The 19,223-nt window shown below is 57.4% G+C and overlaps 1 protein-coding gene across 3 annotated transcripts in view; it reads left to right on the top strand.

Moving 5' to 3' along the window:
• HID1 (HID1 domain containing) overlaps window positions 1–19,037 on the top strand; it is a 28,194-nt gene extending 9,157 nt beyond the window's left edge. For 2 of the 3 annotated variants that reach the window (XM_030827375.1, XM_030827374.1), the window contains exons 2-19: window positions 5,361–5,510; window positions 6,057–6,227; window positions 6,890–7,003; window positions 7,611–7,717; window positions 7,964–8,080; window positions 9,716–9,938; window positions 10,027–10,083; window positions 10,907–11,047; window positions 11,195–11,285; window positions 11,479–11,630; window positions 11,738–11,816; window positions 13,988–14,152; window positions 15,567–15,794; window positions 16,186–16,292; window positions 16,721–16,801; window positions 17,440–17,531; window positions 17,718–17,876; window positions 18,146–19,037. In XM_030827375.1, the coding sequence (XP_030683235.1) occupies window positions 7,710–7,717; window positions 7,964–8,080; window positions 9,716–9,938; window positions 10,027–10,083; window positions 10,907–11,047; window positions 11,195–11,285; window positions 11,479–11,630; window positions 11,738–11,816; window positions 13,988–14,152; window positions 15,567–15,794; window positions 16,186–16,292; window positions 16,721–16,801; window positions 17,440–17,531; window positions 17,718–17,876; window positions 18,146–18,209 (1,764 nt within the window). In that variant the 5' untranslated portion in view covers window positions 5,361–5,510; window positions 6,057–6,227; window positions 6,890–7,003; window positions 7,611–7,709 and the 3' untranslated portion in view covers window positions 18,210–19,037. The remainder of the gene's footprint in view (window positions 1–5,360; window positions 5,511–6,056; window positions 6,228–6,889; window positions 7,004–7,610; window positions 7,718–7,963; window positions 8,081–9,715; window positions 9,939–10,026; window positions 10,084–10,906; window positions 11,048–11,194; window positions 11,286–11,478; window positions 11,631–11,737; window positions 11,817–13,987; window positions 14,153–15,566; window positions 15,795–16,185; window positions 16,293–16,720; window positions 16,802–17,439; window positions 17,532–17,717; window positions 17,877–18,145) is intronic. The other variant, XM_030827376.1, reaches the window with a different exon arrangement.
• Window positions 19,038–19,223: the final 186 nt, after the last annotated feature.

Here is a 19,223-nt window from a genome sequence, read left to right as displayed (position 1 = left end):
AGAGCTTGCAGTGAGCCGAGATTGCGCCACTGCACTCCAGCGTGGGCCACAGAGCAAGACTGGGTCTCAAAAAAAAAAAAAAGGGGGCGGGGCAAGCGAATCCAGACTTGGAGGCGAGGGGGGATACGAGGCAGGAGATGAGACCATCCTGGCTAAACAGTGAAACCTACTAAAAAAAAAAAAAATTAGCCGGGTGTGGGGGCGCCGTATCCAGCTACGGAGGCTGAGCAGGAAATGCGTAACCGGAGCAGTCAGAGCGAGATCGCCACTGCACTCCAGCTGGGCACAGAGCAAGATCCGTCTCAAAAAAAAAAAAAAAAAAAAAAAAAAAAAAAAAGATCAGATATTAGAAGCTTCCTTGAGCTGGGTGGAGGCCAACTGGGGTCATTGAGGCAGGCGCTGAGCCATGTCTCTCCCATTAGAAGCCTAAGGGGCCTCAATGACCCTAATGCCTGTAGTATCAGCTTGGCCTGGGCAGGTGGTCACCAAATCCAAATGTCCGAGCCACAGTGGGACCAGGAGAGGAGGCCCAAGCTGAGGAAACAGGGAGGCAAAGTCCTGTTGCTAAAGTTCAAGGCTGGGATCTGTCATGGCTGGGGTCTCTCCTCTGCTTCCAGAATGGGCTATTAAGTCTCTTCCTTCATTCTGGATTTAGTCCCCCGGTGACGCCGCCTGATGAGGTCATGCCCGCTTGTGCTTAGTTTCTGCCCTTTGAAGGGGGTAGTAGCTACCTGGGAGGTGGGAAAAGTGTCAGGGATGGCAGCTTCCCAGAGGCACTCCCAGATGGCTCTGTGGGTTTCCTGGGATGTCCTTCCTTACCCCACCCTGGCTCCAAGCCACCCAGACTGGGGTGCCATGTTCTTGCACTCCAGGGAGTGCCAGAGGGCTGTTCTGGCTGAGGGCCCAAGGGCCAGCAAACCCCAGCCCCAGGGCCCTCCTTTAGCCTTTGTTCCTCTCCCCCAGTGAAGAACTCGCTCTACCAGTTCTGGGACTGAGAGTCATGGCCACATGTTACCCTGCAGCTCCCTGGGGTGGGGTGGGGGTGTTTGCTCTGGGAGTGGGCTGGGGTATGCCTGGACCTTGGTGAGGCATGTGACCCCAACTCTGAGTTTGGAGAGTTCCACTGGTGCTCAGCCCTGCTCTGTGGCCAGGCTGAAGGGGTCCCCAGGACTGAGCGCAGCTTCAGTGGAACAAATATTGGCTGAATATCTGCCATATGCTTTACCGGCAAGGTCAGGGACTGATGGGGCTTCAAGGCACGTGCACTCGGACTGTGGTGGCAGGAACTACGCAGGGTGGGGGGAGGGGTGGGGCTGGAGGTTCCCAGGTGGGAGCAAGCAAGCCTGGGGCTCTGGGAGGCTTCTTAGAAGTAGCTTCAGAGAACAGAATTATTATTATTAAATATTTAGGGACAGGGTCTCACTCAGTCATGCACGCTGGAGTACATTGGCACAATCATAGCTCACTGCAGCCTTGAACTCCTGGGCTCAAGCAAGCTTCCTGCCTCAGACTCCTGAGTGGCTGGGACTACAGGTGTGTGCCACTACACATGGCTAATTTTTTCTTTTCTTTTTTTTTTTTGTAGTGATAGGGTCTCACTATGTTACCCAGGCTGGTCTCCAACTTCTGGGCTCAAGTGATCCTCCCGCCTCAGCCTCCCAAAGCACTGGGATTACAGATGTGAGCCACTCTGTCACCGAGGCTGGAGTGCCGTGGTACGATCCTGGTTCACTGCAGCTTCAACCTCCCTGGGCTTAGGCAGTCCTCCCACCTCAGCCTCCCAAGTAGCTGACATGACAGGTGTGTGCCACCATGCCCAGCTAATTTTTTTTGATTTTTTTTTTTGTAGAGATGGTATTTCTATGCCATGTTGTTCAGGCTGGTCTCAAACTCCTGGGCCCAAGCAATCCATCTGCGTCAGCCTCCCAAAGTGTTGGGATTACAGGTGTGAGCCACCGTGCCCAGCTAATTTTTGTATTTTTAGTAAAGAGGGGTTTCACCATATTGGCCAGGCTGGTCTCAAACTCCTGACCTTGTGATCCACCCACCTCGGCCTCCCAAAGTGCTGGAATTACAGGCGTGAGCCACCGCGCCTGGCCTATTATTATTATTATTTTTGAAATGGAGTCTCGCTCTGTCACCCAGGCTGGAGTGCAGCGGTGTGATCTTGGCTCACTGCAACCTTTGCCTCCCAAGTTCAAGTGATTCTTCTGCCTCAGCCTCCTGAGTAGCTGGGACTACTGGCATGCACCACCACACCCATCTAATTTTTTCTTTTTTTTTTTTTTTTTTTGAGACGGAGTCTTGCTCTGTCGCCCAGGCTGGAGTACAGTGGCACGATCTCGGCTCACTGCAAGCTCCGCCTCCCGGGTTCATGCCATTCTCCTGCCTCAGCCTCCCGCGTAGCTGGGACTACAGGCGCCTGCCATCACGCCCGGCTAATTTTTTTTGTATTTTTAGTAGAGATGGGGTTTCACCATGTTAGCCAGGATGGTCTCGATCTCCTGACCTTGTGATCCGCCTGCGTCGGCCTCCCAAAGTGCTGGGATTACAGGCTTGAGCCACCGCACCTGGCCATACACCCATCTAATTTTTGTATTTTTAGTAGAGACGGGGTTTCACCACATTGGCCGGGGTGGTCTCGAACTCCTGACCTCGTGATCCGTCTGCCTTGGCCTCCCTAAGTGCTGGGATTACAGGTGTGAGCCACTTCGCCTGGCCATTATTACTTTTTTGAGACAGAGTCTTGCTCTGTTGCCCGGGCTTGAATGCAGTGGTGCCATCACAGCTCACTGCAGCCTTGACCTTCTGGGCTTACGGGATCCTCCCAGCTCAGCCTCCTTAGAGGTTGGGCAGGCCCACCTGGTGAATTTGTTTTTATTTTTTGTAGAGATAGGGTCTCTACAAAAGCCATGTTGCCCAGGCTGGTCTTGAACTCCTGGGCTCAAGCAATTCTCCCACCTTGGCCTCCCAAAGTGCTGGGATTACAGACATGTAATCCCAGCACCACACCCGGCCCCAGAATTATTTTTAAATAAGATATATATTTTTTTCTGAAGATAAAGTAACGTGTATGAAGTGCAGACTTGTGGTGGTAGCAGGGATCTCAGGTTTTATTGGCCGTAGGATTTCAGAGAAGGAAAAAAGCTGTGTTGGAGAAAGCAGGAAGGTGTCTTGCAGGAAGTGACACTCAGAAGGAGCCGTAAAGGGATGGGCCCGAGGAGGTGCACGTGCCTTGGACACTCTGGTCCCTTAACAGATGAACATTCAAAAGGAAAAAAAATAGTAACGTGCTCTTATAGAAAAACATAAAGAAAAACATAAAACCACCCAGAGAGAGAGTTGCTACAAACATTCTGGTTCATTTTCTTCTAGTCTTTTTTTTTTTTTTTTTTGAGACAGAGTCTCGCTCTGTCACCCAGGCTGGAATGCAGTGGCGTGATCTCGGCTCACTGCGACCTCCGCCTCCTGGGTTCAAGCAATTCTCTGCCTCAGCCTCCTGAGTAGCTGGGATTACAGACACCCGTCACCATGCCCAGCTAGTTTTAGTATTTTTAGTACGGATGGGGTTTCACCATCTTGGCCAGGCTGGTCTTGAACTCCTGACCTCGTGATCCACCCGCCTCAGCCTCCCAAAGTGTTGGGATTACAGGCGTGAGCCACCTCACCCAGACTCTTCCAGTCTTTTATTCATTTATAATTTAACATGAATTGTGAGCATCCTAGAGGAAGTTTTATATCTTGTGTACTTTTTTTTTTTTGAGATGGGGTTTTGCTCTTGTTGCCCGGGCTGGAGTGCAGTGGCATGATCTTGGCTCACTGCAACCTCTGCCTCCTGGGTTCAAGTGATTCTCCAGCCTCAGCTTCCCGAGTAGCTGGGATTACAGGCGCCTGCCACCATGCCCTGCTAATTTTTGTATTTTTAGTAGAGACAGGGTTTCACCATGTTGGCCAGGCTGGTCTCGAACTCCTGATCAGGTGATCCACCCACCTCAGCCTCCCAAAGTGCTGGGATTACAGGCATGAGCCACTGTGCCTGGCTGGGCATGTGTGTTTTTAAGGCCTGTTGCCTCCGTGGGAATGGATTTTGGAATGCATTGTTGTGGGGAAAAGGGGAAGAGGGGAAGAGAGAACAGCTTGGGTGAAGGTAAAGAGAAGAGATGGCAGGGTGGAGTCCTGGAATAGTAAATGCAGGTATGTGTATGTATGACATACACGTGTGTATGCATGTGTGTCTGTGTGCACGTGTGTACGGCATGTTTCTTTCTTTTTTTTTTTGAGACGGAGTCTCTCTCTGTTGCCCAGGCTGGAGTGCAGTGGCGAGATCTTGGCTCACTGCAAGATCCGCCTCCTGGGTTCATGCCATTCTCCTGCCTCAGCCGAGTAGCTGGGACTACAGGCGCCTGCCACCACGCCTGGCTAATTTTTTTGTATTTTTGGTAGAGACGGGGTTTCACCGTGTTAGCCAGGTTGGTCTCGATCTCCTGACCTTGTGATCCGCCTGCCTCGGCCTCTCAAAGTGCTGGGATTACAGGCGTAAGCCACCGCGCTCGGCCATGTAAGGCATGTTTCTGTGAGATCTTGGCTGAGTGCTGGGCTGAGGTTTGGACTTGTCCCGGGAGGCAGTGGGGAGCCCCTGAAGGGCTCTGGGTGAGGAAGCAGTGCCTGTGGCAGCAGTGCTATGGTGCATGCAGGATGCCACCTTGGTGCATGGGTTGGCAGCAGCATAGAGGCAGGGTTGAAGGAGGTGGATTTGCAGGTGGGAGCCCTGGCGAGGACAGCCTGAGTTGCAGCCCTGGAGGTGGGCGCTGAGAGGGGCGTGTTGGGGTCAGAGAGCCGCAGAGGTGAATTCACCAGATGTGGCAGCTGTTTTGGGTGTGCTGTGAGAGGGCAGAGGCTGGAGGCCTGTGGCAGGCATTGTGGGTGACTGGAAACAGAGTACAAGCCGCCTTTGTCTTCTTCCCATGGAGAGAGGGCACGGTCTTGACCTGGATCCCCGGGCATTTGACCTAATGGTGTGGCCTGGGGCTGTGCCCAGGTAGGGAGGTCAGCCTGCTTTGCCAGGGGAGGATGGTGACTTAACCAGGGTCACACACCTCCTCAGGGGCGGTGTTGGGCTTTGGCTGACTCTGTGCCTAGCTGACACCGACCATGCACGCCTGGTGTCTCCAGCCTGACTGTGCTGTCCAGGGGTTGTGGTGGCTGAAGGATGTCCCCCACCCATGTGGGAAGGCTCTGGGACCCCAGCAGGTAGGGGGACTCTGGCTTCCCTCTCAGGGTCTCTCCTGGCCACAAGTTGGGCAAACTGTGGGCCCTCTGGCCAGGAGTTGTATAACTCTGGACCCTTGGTCCCCCCACAGCCTGTGGAAGCCACCGATGATGCCTTTTGGGACCAGTTCTGGGCAGACACAGCTACCTCGGTGCAGGATGTGTTTGCACTGGTGCCGGCAGCAGAGATCCGGGCCGTGCGGGAAGAGTCACCCTCCAACTTGGCCACCCTGTGCTACAAGGTGAGGGCTGCCCAGTCCCTCGCTGCCACTCTTCCACCCTCCCAGCCCACAGCAGGAGAAGGCAGGCACATCCAGGGCCTCCCGCCCCACAGGTGCAGGCAGCCCTGTGGCCTCACTCAGCTCTTCCACTTCTCTCTCTGTGGTTCTCCTCGCTGGGCGGAGGGACCATGGCAGCCGCCATTTATGGGGGAGTCCTCCAGGCCACATCTAACTGAGCACCTTCCACAGATCAGTTCATTTAGCTCCCTCTGTGGGGTGGGTACTGCCAGTGTCGCTAGTTTACAGATAGGGAAACTGAGGCTGGGAGACTCACTTAGCAAGGCCTCAGCCAACCAGTGGCTAGCTGGGCCCTGGCTGTCCTGATGCTCCAAGCTGCTCTGGCCTGTGTCCCAGTCCCCCCAGGCTGGCCGACCCCAACTCCAGGTGGCTCCTCTGCCTGTGGCCCCACTGTTTCTCCTCTGCAGCCTGGGTGCCCACCCTGACCCAAAGTGCCAGGGTCCTCTCCCCACCTTCCAGCCTGCCCTCTGCTCCTGCCTGCCCCCACAGGCCGTTGAGAAGCTGGTGCAGGGAGCCGAGAGTGGCTGCCACTCAGAGAAGGAGAAGCAGATCGTCCTGAACTGCAGCCGGCTACTCACCCGTGTGCTGCCCTACATCTTTGAGGACCCCGATTGGAGGGGCTTCTTCTGGTCCACAGTGCCCGGTGCAGGGCGAGGAGGGGTCTGTGGGCCTGGCCAGGGCTGGGTGGGAGGTAGAGTTGGTGTCACAGGGAGAGCGCCCTTCAGGGCCGGCCATGCTTCTCCAAGCCTCTTCTGGGATTTGGGAAGTGCAGGGGTGGGACCAGTGGGTGCTGCTGAGGGATGGTGTTCAACGCCACCTCCTTGGGCCCTCAGTTCCCCTCCCATGGGGGTTTCTGTGCCCACAGTCCGGAGGAAGTAGGGTATGGAGAGAAGCTGAGAGCCAGGGGTCGCTGGGCAGAGGTGGAGGCAGAGGAGCTGGGCCCTCTGAGGTCCGGAGAGGGACCATACTGTCCTCTCTCCCCCACAACACCTGCCCTGGGTTTATCTCCAGGTGAGGTGCCGAGGGATGCAACACAGCGATTCCTAGCAGGGCTGAGACTCTTGATGTTGGGGGTCACTGCCCGGGCCCCCTCCAGTCAGTAGGGGAGGTTCCTTCGCTGTTCCTGGCCCGGCTCGCTGCTCTGCCCCACTTCTGCCTTGGGAGGTTTGGGGCAACCAGGAGTCCACTTCCTGTCCCTTCATTCCTCTGCCCATGGGGTGACCGCCTGGGCTCAGCCCCTGTCCCCCACCACCCCCCAAGCCCTGGGCCACCTCTTCCTGGCCAGCTATCACTGAGGCAGCCTGTGGGTGCTGTGTCCCCAGCAGGAAGAGGATGATGAGAATGCCAGGCCCCTGGCTGAGTCCCTGCTCCTGGCCATTGCCGACCTGCTCTTCTGCCCGGACTTCACGGTCCAGAGCCACCGGAGGAGCACTGTGGTGAGTGTCCCCCAGCCCACACCCCCAGGCCGAGCAGGCTCTGGTCCTGTGTTGGGGCCAGCCCAGTTGAAGTTCCCTTGGGCGGATTGCACTGGGGGCCGGGGGGCTCCAGGAGAGCTGAGCTGCCTGGCACGTGTAGGCCTGGGTGGCGGCTGGTACAGCTGGAGGGAAGCCAGCTGGGGCTGGCCCTGCCTGTTGCGTTTGGATGGCTGGGCACAGACACCCATTGTCTTTGCCTACCCAGGGGTGCGGGGCTGAGACACAGGAGGCCTGGCCCTCTTGCTTCCTATGGTGGCATGGACTTCACCTTGAATGTTCTCTGCGCACCCCCAGACCCGGGGCACCCAATCCCCTGCCCCTCCCTCCCTCTCTCCCTGTCCCAAACTGGACTGAGCAAGTGAAAGAACCAGTGTGAGATGGAAGAGAAATGAGCTTTCACTCCTGCCCTTGTGCATGAGGGCCGGGCCATTTTGAGGACCTGTCTTTAGGAGAATTGGGGGTCTCTGCCCCATGGAACTGTGCGAGGCTCGTCGTGGCTGGGTTCTGACCCAGGCTGCTGTTCACCTCTTGACCTCCTAACCTGGCCTCCTCCTGGCCCTGTCCCCAGGATGCGGCGGAGGACGTCCACTCCCTGGACAGCTGTGAATACATCTGGGAGGCTGGTGTGGGCTTCGCTCACTCCCCCCAGCCTAACTACATCCACGATATGAACCGGTGAGCTTTGCCCAGGCCCAGAGCCCTCGATGCAGCTGGACCCCGGGCCGGACCCCTGCACAGCTCAGAGAGAGCCCATGGGGTCTCCCCAGAAGACTGTCCTAACCTGTGACCCGACCTTGACCTTACAGGGGTCAACGGGGGTCACTTCCTTCCATTGACCTGGGCTGGGGCGCTGGGCTGGGTGGGCGGCACCTCCAAGAGGGGACTGGGATCCCAAGGTGCCCTCCCCCTTCCCCCGCTAAGGATGGAGCTGCTGAAACTGCTGCTGACATGCTTCTCCGAGGCCATGTACCTGCCCCCAGCTCCGGAAAGTGGCAGCACCAACCCATGGGTTCAATTCTTTTGTTCCACGGAGAACAGGTGAGAGCCCCTGTCCTTTCTGCCGTCTCTTCCCTCTTACTCCAGGCAACCCAGAGCTGAGTCCATTCGCCAGCCCTGGGTCTCGTTTGAGGGGAGGTGCTGCCCCCTGGTGGTAATGAACTTTAACTTACCAGCCACACCTTACACCAGCCCCTTCAGTCTCTTCTTGGAGTCCTCGACAGGACAGAATCTGGGGGCCCCTCAGTGATCCGTCCCTGGGTCCTCCATCAACAGCCGCCTGTCCAGTAGAAATAGGATGCAAACCACGAGTGCAGTTTTAAAATTAAAAAAGTTAAAAAGTAAAATTGGGCCAGGCGCGGTGGCTCACACCTGTAATCCCAGCACTTTGGGAGGCCCACGTGGGCAGATCACCTGAGCTCAGGAGTTTGAGACCAGCCTGGCCAACATGGTGAAACCCTGTCTCTACTAAAAATACAAAAATTAGCTGGGTCTGGTGGCGGGCGCCTGTAATCCCAGCTACTCGGGAGGCTGAGGCACGAAAATCACTTGAACCCGAGAGGCGGAAGTTATAGTGAGCCGAGATCGCGCCATTGCACTCCAGCCTGGGTGACAGAGTGAAACTCCATTAAAAAATAAATAAATAAATAAAATTAATTAATATATTTCATATGACCCAATATACCCCAAACTTTAGCATTTAACATGGAATCAGTATACAACATTATTGAGCTGTTTGACACCCCCCTTTTCATACTAAGTTTTCAAAATCCAGTGTGTATTTTGCACTTATAGCAGGTCTCGGTTCCGATCAGCCACATTCCAAGGGCTCGACAGCCTCTTGTGGCTTGAGGCTGCTGTGTGGGACTCTGCAGCTTAGAGACCGGGTTGGGGTGTGTGCGTGACAAATACCCAGAAGGGCAGGGAGGCCCAGCCCACATGGGGCACTCATGGACTGTGGGGGACACGTGAGCACGGGGTAGGGGGAGGGTGTCACATGTGCCACGTGGCAGGGTTGAGTATCTGAGCAGGTAGCTCCCACTGGGAGCTGTGTTGGCCGCATAGGGTCTGTGCCCGGCAGGTGGTGGTCAACCTCCGCCTTCCAGACTCTGGTCCCTACGTGACACACCTTATTCAGGTTTCCTAGCCTTCTGTTCAACCTTCCACCCTACTCCAGAAGAGAAGGGAGCCAGGCGACCCCCTCCACTAGCCACGGTCAGAGGCTGGCCAGAGTTTTCTTTCTCACCAGCCTTATCAGGCAAACTGCCACCCTTTGTCCCTCACTTAACCTCTCTGGGTCTCAGCTTCCTCATCTGTAAGATGAGCAGCTTGAACCCTGACATCTCTTGAGTCTGAGTGGAGTCATTCTTTGGCCTGGGAGCTGGTTGGCTGAGCCTGGGCTCTGCTCCCTGAGGGGAAGCCCACCTTCTCCACGGGCCTCCAATCCCATCTCTGAGGCCCCGAGGGAGGGTATCTGCCCCTTAAGACCCTAAGGGGTATGAATGTGTCCTAATCATGGCTCTGGGCTTCCCCCACCCACTCTTTCCAAGCCACTCCCTGGCCTGGCGCTAAAATGCTTGTTGAATGAGGCTGACCTTCTCATGTGGCCAGAGAGGTGTGGCCAGGGGGCCGGGCCCCAGTGGAGCCTCTGCAGCCTTGTCCCCTCTCCTGCTGCAGACATGCCCTGCCCCTCTTCACCTCCCTCCTCAACACCGTGTGTGCCTATGACCCTGTGGGCTACGGGATCCCCTACAACCACCTGCTCTTCTCTGACTACCGGGAACCCCTGGTGGAGGAGGCTGCCCAGGTGCTCATTGTCACTTTGGACCACGACAGTGCCAGCAGTGCCAGCCCCACTGTGGACGGCACCACCACTGGTACCGCCATGGATGATTCCGATGTAAGGATGGGAGCGTGGAAGGGATAGCTGCCAGGGCCGCGGGTTGTGGGGAGGGCGCCTGCTCACCAGGGGCTTCTCCTCTTGGCAGCCTCCAGGCCCTGAGAACCTGTTTGTGAACTACCTGTCCCGCATCCATCGTGAAGAGGCAAGTCCAGTCCCCACAGTGGCTTTGCAGGGTGCGGGGGAATGCAAGTGAGACAGGGATATGGGGGATCCTGAACCCTCCACGAAGGAACCATGCTCTCTGTGGGCTGGGGCCACCCCAGGTGAAATAGTGGCAGGACTGCGAGGGTTTCAAGATGCAGGAAGGGCTGATGGCCTCACCTGGGTAGAGGTAACTGGGAAGGCTTCTAGGAGGAGGCAGCTGATGTCATTTCAGAGGTGGTGGGGAGAGAGGGGAATGACAGTAGACAAGGGCTTCAGGCCAGGCAGTTCCAGTTCATGCGTCTTGTGATCTTGGTGGGAAGGTGCTTGAACTCCCAGAGTTCTAACTTCTGCAGCTAAAACACAGGACCCTAGCTGCCTTCTCACCCCAGCTGGTGGCAGGCCTCAGTAAATGACAGAACAGTGGAATGCTTCTCGAGTGTGATGGGGTGATGGAGTATTTTGGGGAGGGGTAGAAGGATGGAACCTGTCAACCGTGAGTCCAAGGTGGGCAGGGACGAGGCTGAGGGCGTGCATGTGTGGGAGTTCACTGAGGGCAGCAGCCTTGCTCAGGGGGCACACAGCCCGAGGACAGAGAGTCTGCAGTCTGCTGGAGGCACCAGGGCTGTCCGCGCCTATGAGGGACTCCATGTCCTGAGGCGTTGCCCCAGGACAGCTATGGCTGATAGCATCTGGGCCCTCTGGCTCTGGAGGTGGGATCTGGCTCTGGGGGATGGAGGGGGCATTTGTTGGGGGCCTGGGCTGGGAAGCTGGAGCTGCAGGGATTGGGCTGGACAGACCCCCTGCTCTGTCCTCACCCCCAGGACTTCCAGTTCATCCTCAAGGGTATAGCCCGGCTGCTGTCCAACCCCCTGCTCCAGACCTACCTGCCTAACTCCACCAAGAAGATCCAGTTCCACCAGGAGCTGCTAGTTCTCTTCTGGAAGCTCTGCGACTTCAACAAGGTGGGCCAGCCTCGAGGGGCCCTGCAGGGAGATGGAGAGCAGCTGCCCCAATAGCCCAGGGGCAGGGACAGTGTCAGACTGAGGGGGGTGGGGCAGAGCTGCCCCTCCCTCGAACTCAGCCCACTTGGCCCCTCCCCGCACCCCTAGAAATTCCTCTTCTTCGTGCTGAAGAGCAGCGACGTCCTAGACATCCTTGTCCCCATCCTCTTCTTCCTCAACGATGCCCGGGCCGATCAGTGTAAGACCAGGGTGGGGTGGGATGCTGGGGGCTTTCCTGGCAGCGAGGCGGAGGGCTGGCCCTCTGCCCTGCCTCCCAGGAGCTCAGGCCTGGCACTCTGACCTCCCAGGAGGGAGGCCCCCAAAATGGTCCCTGCCTGGGCCCCTCCTTCCCCCTCCCACCTGAGTGACCCCTCCCACGCCACCTGCCGCAGCTCGGGTGGGCCTGATGCACATTGGCGTCTTCATCTTGCTGCTTCTGAGCGGGGAGCGGAACTTCGGGGTGCGGCTGAACAAGCCCTACTCGATCCGCGTGCCCATGGACATCCCAGTCTTCACGGGGACCCACGCCGACCTGCTCATTGTGGTGAGGGGGCTTGTGCGGCTGGGCCCAGGAGGTGCAGGGGCGGTGTCCTCTTGGCTGAGTCTGGAGGCAGTGGGGACCTCACGGTGCCCCTGTCCCTCCTGGCACAGGTGTTCCACAAGATCATCACCAGCGGGCACCAGCGGCTGCAGCCCCTCTTCGACTGCCTGCTCACCATCGTGGTCAACGGTAGGGGCCCGGAGCTTGCACTCCCTGCGCTCACCACCAGGTGGTGTCAGGCCACAGGCCAACCTGCCACCTGCTCCGGCTTGCAAGCCCCTCCAGCCCACAGAAAGAACGCAAACTTGTGTACCCTTCATAGAAGCCACATTAAAAAAAAAGGGTGACAACAATTTAATAATATGTTTTATCTATCACCATCTCAACATGTAGCCGATATGAAAATTACTAATGAGATATTTAATATTCCCTTCTCACACTCAGTCTTGTCACCCAGGCTGGAGTGCAGTGGCACCATCTCAGCTCACTGCAACCTCCGCCCCCTGGGTTCAAGTGATTCTCATGCCTCAGCCTCCTGAGTAGGTGGGATTACAGGTGTGTGCCACCACACCTGGCTAATTTTTGTATCTTTAATAGAGATGGGGTTTTGCCATGTTGTCCAGGCTGGTCTTGAACTCCTGACCTCAGATGATATGCCCACCTCAGCCTCCCAAAGTGCTGGGATTACAGGCATGAGCCTGGCCTTTTTTTTTTTTTTTTTTAATTTTAACAATTTTTTTTGACATCTGAAGGAGTTTAGACCAGTTTGTGGGAGCCATTGGTAGTCCGATAACATTTTTACTTTATTTATTTATTTTATTTTATTTTTTATTTTTAAGACAGAGTCTCACTCTCTGTTGCCCAGGCTGGAGTGCAGTGGCACAATCTCCATTCACTGCAACCTCCCAAGTTCAAGTGATTCTCATGCCTCAGCCTCCCAAGTGGCTGGGATCACAGCATGTGCCACCATACCTGGCTAATTTTATTTTATTTTATTTTATTTTTTGTATTTTTAGTAGAGGCAGGGTTTTGCCATGTTGGCCAGGCTGGTCTTGAAGTCCTGGCCTCAAGCAGTCTGCCTGCCTTGGCCTCCCAAAGCGCTGGGGTTACAGGCGTGAACCACCACACCCGGCCATATTTCATTTTATTTCTAATTATAGTGATGGGATCTCACTATGTTTCCCAGGCTTGTCTTGAACTCCTGAGCTCAAACGATCCTCCTGCCTCAGCGTCCCAAAGTGCTGGGATTATATAGGTGTGAGCCACTGTGTCTGGCCTCTTGTGTGTTTCATATGTGCAGCACACGTGTTAGGACTAGCTGTATTTCAAGCACGAAATGGCCACACATGGCTGATGTCCACTGTATTGGGCAGTGCAGGTTTGGACAATTGTAGTCACATAGGATGGGGATGTGGAAGCCCCACCCTTTCTGCCTCTGTCCTCCCTGTCCAGCCCCTACCCCCACCCAGCAAGAACTGCACACAGCTGCTGGGGAGAGGAAGCAAAAGGACCCAGGCTCCCTGGGGTTCAGGACCCAGCAAGGCAGGTGGCCATGGGCTGGGGCAAAATGCCTTCAATGTGAACATCTTTTGGAGAGGATGGTCGTGGCTAGGGGTGGCTTGTCTGTCTGTGGTCTGGCTTAGACTGCAGGGTGGGTAGTGTGGGGTGGTAGAGGCCTCTAGCTGGGCTGTGAGCTTTGGGGCCAGGACTGTCCCTTCCCCTCCTGGTTCACTCTCTGGCTCCATCTCACAAATCTTAACTGAGCTGGTTCCGAGAACACATTTGTGACCAAGACAGGCCCGGTCCCTGCCCTGTGGAGCCCTCAGCCTAGTGAGGGAAAATGACACAAGACAAGGAAGTGTTCAGATCAGCATGGAACTTCAGGCTGGGCGTGCCCCCAGGGTTGGGCCCCAAAATACATCTCTAGTGACGTGGCAGCTTGACGTTCTAGAAAGATTTAAAGTCTTGAATTTGTATCCTTGCCCGATCATTTCATTACTGGGGAACTTTGGCCAAGTTTACAACCTTCTCTGAGCCTCAGTTTCCCTATCTGTAAAATGGGGATGATCTTGTCTGTGTCCTGCCTCCCTCGTGGTATTGGGGGGGACTGGCATGGGTGGGATGTGTATGGCTTTGTAAGCAGGACAGCTGTCCTCATGGTCGAGGGGTGAGGGTGGGGCCTAACTGCCTCCCAGGACTCTGCACACAGTATGGCCAGTGTGGATTCAGCCTCTTGGGCCTTGGTCTTCCTGGCTCTGCAGGGGGCAGGGAGGGATTGGGAGCAGGAGCCTGTCGTTCCACCCTGGCCCAGGGATGGCTTGGGTGGGGGGCCCAGGAGTGAGCTGACCCCTCCCCTACAGTGTCCCCCTACCTCAAGAGCCTGTCCATGGTGACCGCCAACAAGTTGCTGCACCTGCTGGAGGCCTTCTCCACCGCCTGGTTCCTCTTCTCTGCTGCCCAGAACCACCACCTGGTCTTCTTCCTCCTGGAGGTCTTCAACAACATTATCCAGTACCAGTTTGATGGTGAGGCACCAGCCTGAGGCTCTGGTGATCAGGGTGGCCAGTGGGCCTCCTTCCTACATAAGGAGGGCACAGCCCAGGAGGTGGCCTCTGGGAGGTGCTGGCCTGCTTGCCTTCTGCCCCCGGTTCATTCATTCAGTGTACATTTATTGAGCATCTATAGTGTACCTGGGTGCAGGGGATACAGTGGGGAACAAAGCTTTGCTTCTTGCCCTGTGGAGCTCACAGCTGGGGATGGAGGCAGGGAAGGAGGCTTCAAACAGATGATGGGCATCTGATTTTTTTTTTTTTTTTTCCGACGGCATCTCACTCTGTCGCCCAGGCTGGAGTGCAGTGGCGCGATCTTGGCTCACTGCAACATCTGTCTCCGAGGTTCATGCAATTCTCTTGTCTCAGCCTCCCAAGTAGCTGGGATTACAGGCACCCCCCACCATACCTAGCTAATTTTTTGTATTTTTAGTAGAAACAAGCAATCTGTCTGCCTTGGCCTCCCAAAGTGCTGGGATAACAGGCATGAGCCACCACATCTGGCCTGAAATGTGATGAAAGGAAAGTACAGAGTAGTAAGACCCTGATGGGTATCTTAGCAGCCCGTCTGCCCAGTGTCACAGACACCCGGTTGCCTGCTGTCACTTCAAGCCTTGCCACTCATTAGCCCTGTGACCGGGGCACGTCACCTGACCTCTCCGAGCCTCAGTTCCTTCATCTGTAAGGTGCTCATAACAATGGTTCTAGGGGTCCCGGTCTCAGAAGGTGTTGGGAAGATTGGGCAAAATAATCCCCAGAAGGCACTTAGCACAGTGCCTGGCAACTTAAAAATGATCAGTTTTTATCATTGCTATTTCCAAAGTCGGACAAATTTGCAGTGATCTCTGAGGGAGAAATAGGGGTAAGGTGGGGCAAGAGACAGCACGTGCAAAGGCCCTGGGGTGGGATGTGGAACTGAAAGTGAAGAGTATGGCATGAGGCAGGACCAGAGATGGGGACTGGGGCCTGAGAGCTGGGAGAAGTCAGCGTTGGGGGATGGACGGATCCTCTGTGACTTCTCCTGGCCACCTTGCTTGGAGGGGGAGAGTCAGAATATTTAACAGCTGGCCTGACGTGGACACTGCCATGCTGGGGCCTGCCCTTTTTGCCAGGTGTTAGCCGTTTAGTGCTGGGTTGTGGAAGGAACTTGAAGGCATTGGGGTGGGGGTGTTGTGAGGTGCTCAGGCCTAACATTCTGGGATAGCCATAGTGGGCACACACAGCCGGTGCCAGACCTGCCCCAGCACCCTCTCTTGGGCTCCCTCATCTCCAACCCCATGGGCAGACACCCTCCTGTCCTCCAAACTCCCCCTTCCAGAAAGCCCACCCAGATTGGACGGGGGGAGCTGGAGGGGGCCTCCCTGAGGCGAGGCATGCTCCCTGCCCACAGGCAACTCCAACCTGGTCTACGCCATCATCCGCAAGCGCAGCGTCTTCCACCAGCTGGCCAACCTGCCCGTGGACCCGCCCACCATTCACAAGGCCCTGCAGCGGCGCCGGCGGACACCCGAGCCCTTGTCTCGCACCGGCTCCCAGGAGGGCACCTCCATGGAGGGCTCCCGCCCCGCTGCCCCTGCAGAGCCAGGCACCCTCAAGACCAGCCTGGTGGCTACTCCAGGTCTGGTGCTAGTGGATGGGACAGGAGTGTGGATACCGGTGTGGCTGGGGGACAGACATGGTCTCGGGGTGTCACCCCCATCTCTGGCAAAGAGCATGGCTTATGTATGGAAGCTGAGGGGATGGGGCTGGGCAACAGGGATGGGGGGAGGGTGCTGGGTGGGCTTAGCATGTGTAGCTTGGTGTTGGGGGCAGAGCCTCAGGGCAAGTGTAGACTCTGGAGGGATGGTTACAGGAGAGGGCGTTGCAGTGATCAGACGCTGCCTCTAGAGCTGGTGGAGGTTCCAGAGGGAAGCAGGAGTAAAACAAATAAAAATAAAAAAGTGGGTGGAGGAAGGGCTAGAAGGGACACCGTGGAAGGGGGTCCTCACTCCCACCTGTGCCCTGCCCAGGCATTGACAAGCTGACTGAGAAGTCCCAGGTGTCAGAGGATGGCACCTTGCGGTCCCTGGAGCCTGAGCCCCAGCAGAGCTCGGAGGATGGCAGCCCGGCCAAGGGGGTGGGTGACGGGGACTCCTGGAGCCAGGCGTGGCTGGCCCTTCCCTTCCTCCCTGGCCTCTGCAGTGGGGGCTGGGCCGGGGCACTCTGGGGTCACCTGCAGCAGAGGGGCAGGTACCCAGTGCCCAGGGCATTAGGGTCAGCGCTGCTGACTCCCTTGGGGGTGGTGGCCTTTCACAGATCCCTCCCTTGTTTACTGGTCCCGGCGAAGCCCTTGGCCTTCAGACTTCTCATCCCTCCGCCTTATCTGAGCTGGCCTTAAACCTGTCACTAGGTTGGGCTGGGCCTAGGGCCTGGGGCAAAGGCTGCCGGGCTGGGCCTTCCCCTTTGTGGGATTTCCAGCTGCCAGTGGAGAGGGCTCATTGCCCCCCAACTCCACCCCTCAACCACCCCCGCCATCTCTCACCCCTGTTCCTTTCTGGGGGCCAGGAGCCCAGCCAGGCATGGAGGGAGCAGCGGCGACCATCCAGCTCATCAGCCAGTGGGCAGTGGAGCCCAACACCAGAGTGGGTGAGGGACCCTGTGCCAGGCGAGCGGGGGCTGGGGTTTGGGCAGATGGTACTGGGGTGGGAGCTGGGTTGAGGCTCCCTGGCCCAGGGAAGCTCAGTGAGGATGGCAATGTGTTCGAATCAAAGGACCCTAGCATAGAAGCCTGGCTCTGGGTGGGTCCTTCCGGCTGGTGACATCCCACGTGTTCAGCCTCTCTGGCTGGGTTGCTTCCTCTGTCTACATTGTTGCGAGTCCCCAGCAGGATTAAGCTCCAGGTGCCCACAGTGCTCTCTTCCTTAATAAATCACTTTCCGACTTCCTCCCCTGAATCTCATCCCCACGCCCTGTGTCTCCTGAGATCACGCAAGTTGCTCTGGGGCAGGGATAATTACCGTCCCTGCCCGACCACGCTGTTGTGAGGGCTGAAGGCGACAGTCTCCCGAGAGGCACGTGGCACAGCCCCGGCTTAACGCGGGGCCATGGCGCTTGCCATCAATAAGGATTAACTGTTCCCGGGTCCCGCTTGGTGCCAGGCTCGTGCTGCAGGGAGCACGGGTACTTTCTGCCTTGGGGAGCCTGTGGTTCCGGGTCAGGGTCAGGCTTGCCCCGCAGCCTCCGGGGGCTGCTTTCTCAGCCCCGGGAACCCCGTCCCTCGCCAGGTCCTCTCCTGGAAGTCAAAGCTGCCGCTACAGACCATCATGAGGCTGCTGCAGGTGCTGGTTCCGCAGGTGGAGAAGATCTGCATTGACAAGTGAGTCGGGCGCCGGCAGGGCCGGGGGTTGTGGGCGGGGCCGGGGTGTGGGCAGGTGGGCTCTGGGCGGGGCCAGCCTAGGCTTAGGTAGGCGTGTGATGGGAAACATGGGTCCTGGGGGGCCAGGGGGAGCCCCGTGCTCCCCTGGACCACGTGAGTGTGCTGGAGACACCCCTCTCCCCGCAGGGGCCTGACGGATGAGTCTGAGATCCTGCGGTTCCTGCAGCATGGCACCCTGGTGGGGCTGCTGCCCGTGCCCCACCCCATCCTCATCCGCAAGTACCAGGCCAACTCGGGCACTGCCATGTGGTTCCGCACCTACATGTGGGGCGTCATCTATCTGAGGTGGGCCCCGGGGGTTGGGGTGGGGTCTGCCTGAGAGCCTGCCCAGCGGGGCTCAACAGGGACCTCAGCTCTGGGCCCCACCACCCATTGTGGACTTCATGTCAAGACAGCCAACTAAGGCGGCCTTGTCTGGTTGAGGGTGGCACCCGCTGCCCAGGGTGGGACATCGGGATGGAAAGGGTTGGCTTGGCCATTCCTGCCGCCCAGCTCCTCCTGGTGCCTTGTCTGCAAGGTGCCCCAGCACCTGGGTAACCCCATTTCCTCCACAGGAATGTGGACCCCCCTGTCTGGTACGACACCGACGTGAAGCTGTTTGAGATACAGCGGGTGTGAGGATGAAGCCGGCGAGGGGCTCAGTCTACGGGAAGGCAGGGCCGTGGTCCCTGAGGCTTCCCCCATCCACCATTCTGAGCTTTAAATTACCACGATCAGGGCCTGGAACAGGCAGAGTGGCCCTGAGTGTCAGGCCCTAGAGACCCCTGTGGCCAGGACAATGTGGACCGGCTCCGATCCCCCTCAACCCCTAGGCTGGACTCACAGGAGCCCCATCTCCGGGGCTACGCCCCCACCAGAGACCACTGCCCCCAACACTCGGACTCCCCCTTTAAGACCTGGCTCAGTGCTGTCCCCTCAGTGCCCACCCACTCCTGTGCTACCCAGCCCCAGAGGCAGACGCCACTGGGTCACTGTGCCCTAAGGGGTTTGACCAGGGAACCACAGGCTGTCCCTTGAGGTGCCTGGGCAGGGTGAGGGGGTGCTTCCAGCCTCCTAACCCAAAGCCAGCTGTTCCAGGCTCCAGGGGAAAAAGGTGTGGCCCGGCTGCTCCTCGAGGAGGCTGGGAGCTGGCCGACTTCAAAAGCCAGACCGGGGCACCTCCCGTATCCTTGGGGCATGGTGTGGGGTGGTGAGGGTCTCCTGCTGTATTCTCCTGGGTCCGTGGAAATAGCCTGGCTCCCTCTTACCCAGTAATGAGGGGCAGGGAAGGGAACTGGGGGGCAGCCGTTTAGTCCTCCCTGCCCTGCCCACTGCCTGGATGGGGCGATGCCACCCCTCATCCCTCCCCCAGCTCTGGCCTCTGGGTCCTGCCCCCCAGCCCCCCCGTGTCAGAACAATCTTTGCTCTGTACAATCGGCCTCTTTACAATAAAACCTCCTGCTCCACGTTCTGACTGTGGTTGAGGCGAGGGGCCAGGTGTGGCTGTTGTCTTCAGGGGAGCTGGGGACTCTGCAACCCAGAGGGCCCCCAGTGCATGACTGGGAACCAGCATTTGTTATTTTCTTGGGTGGGAAAGCAGGATCAGACCCTGTCTGTCAAACCTAGGGTTTGGGTCCCTGGGCTGTTGCCGTC

This window comes from Nomascus leucogenys, chromosome 14 (genome assembly GCF_006542625.1).
Source record: "Nomascus leucogenys isolate Asia chromosome 14, Asia_NLE_v1, whole genome shotgun sequence".
Classification (NCBI taxonomy): Eukaryota; Metazoa; Chordata; class Mammalia; order Primates; family Hylobatidae; genus Nomascus; species Nomascus leucogenys.
The sequence above is the reverse complement of the archived record's forward strand: the minus strand, read 5'-3'. Positions and strand labels throughout refer to the sequence as shown.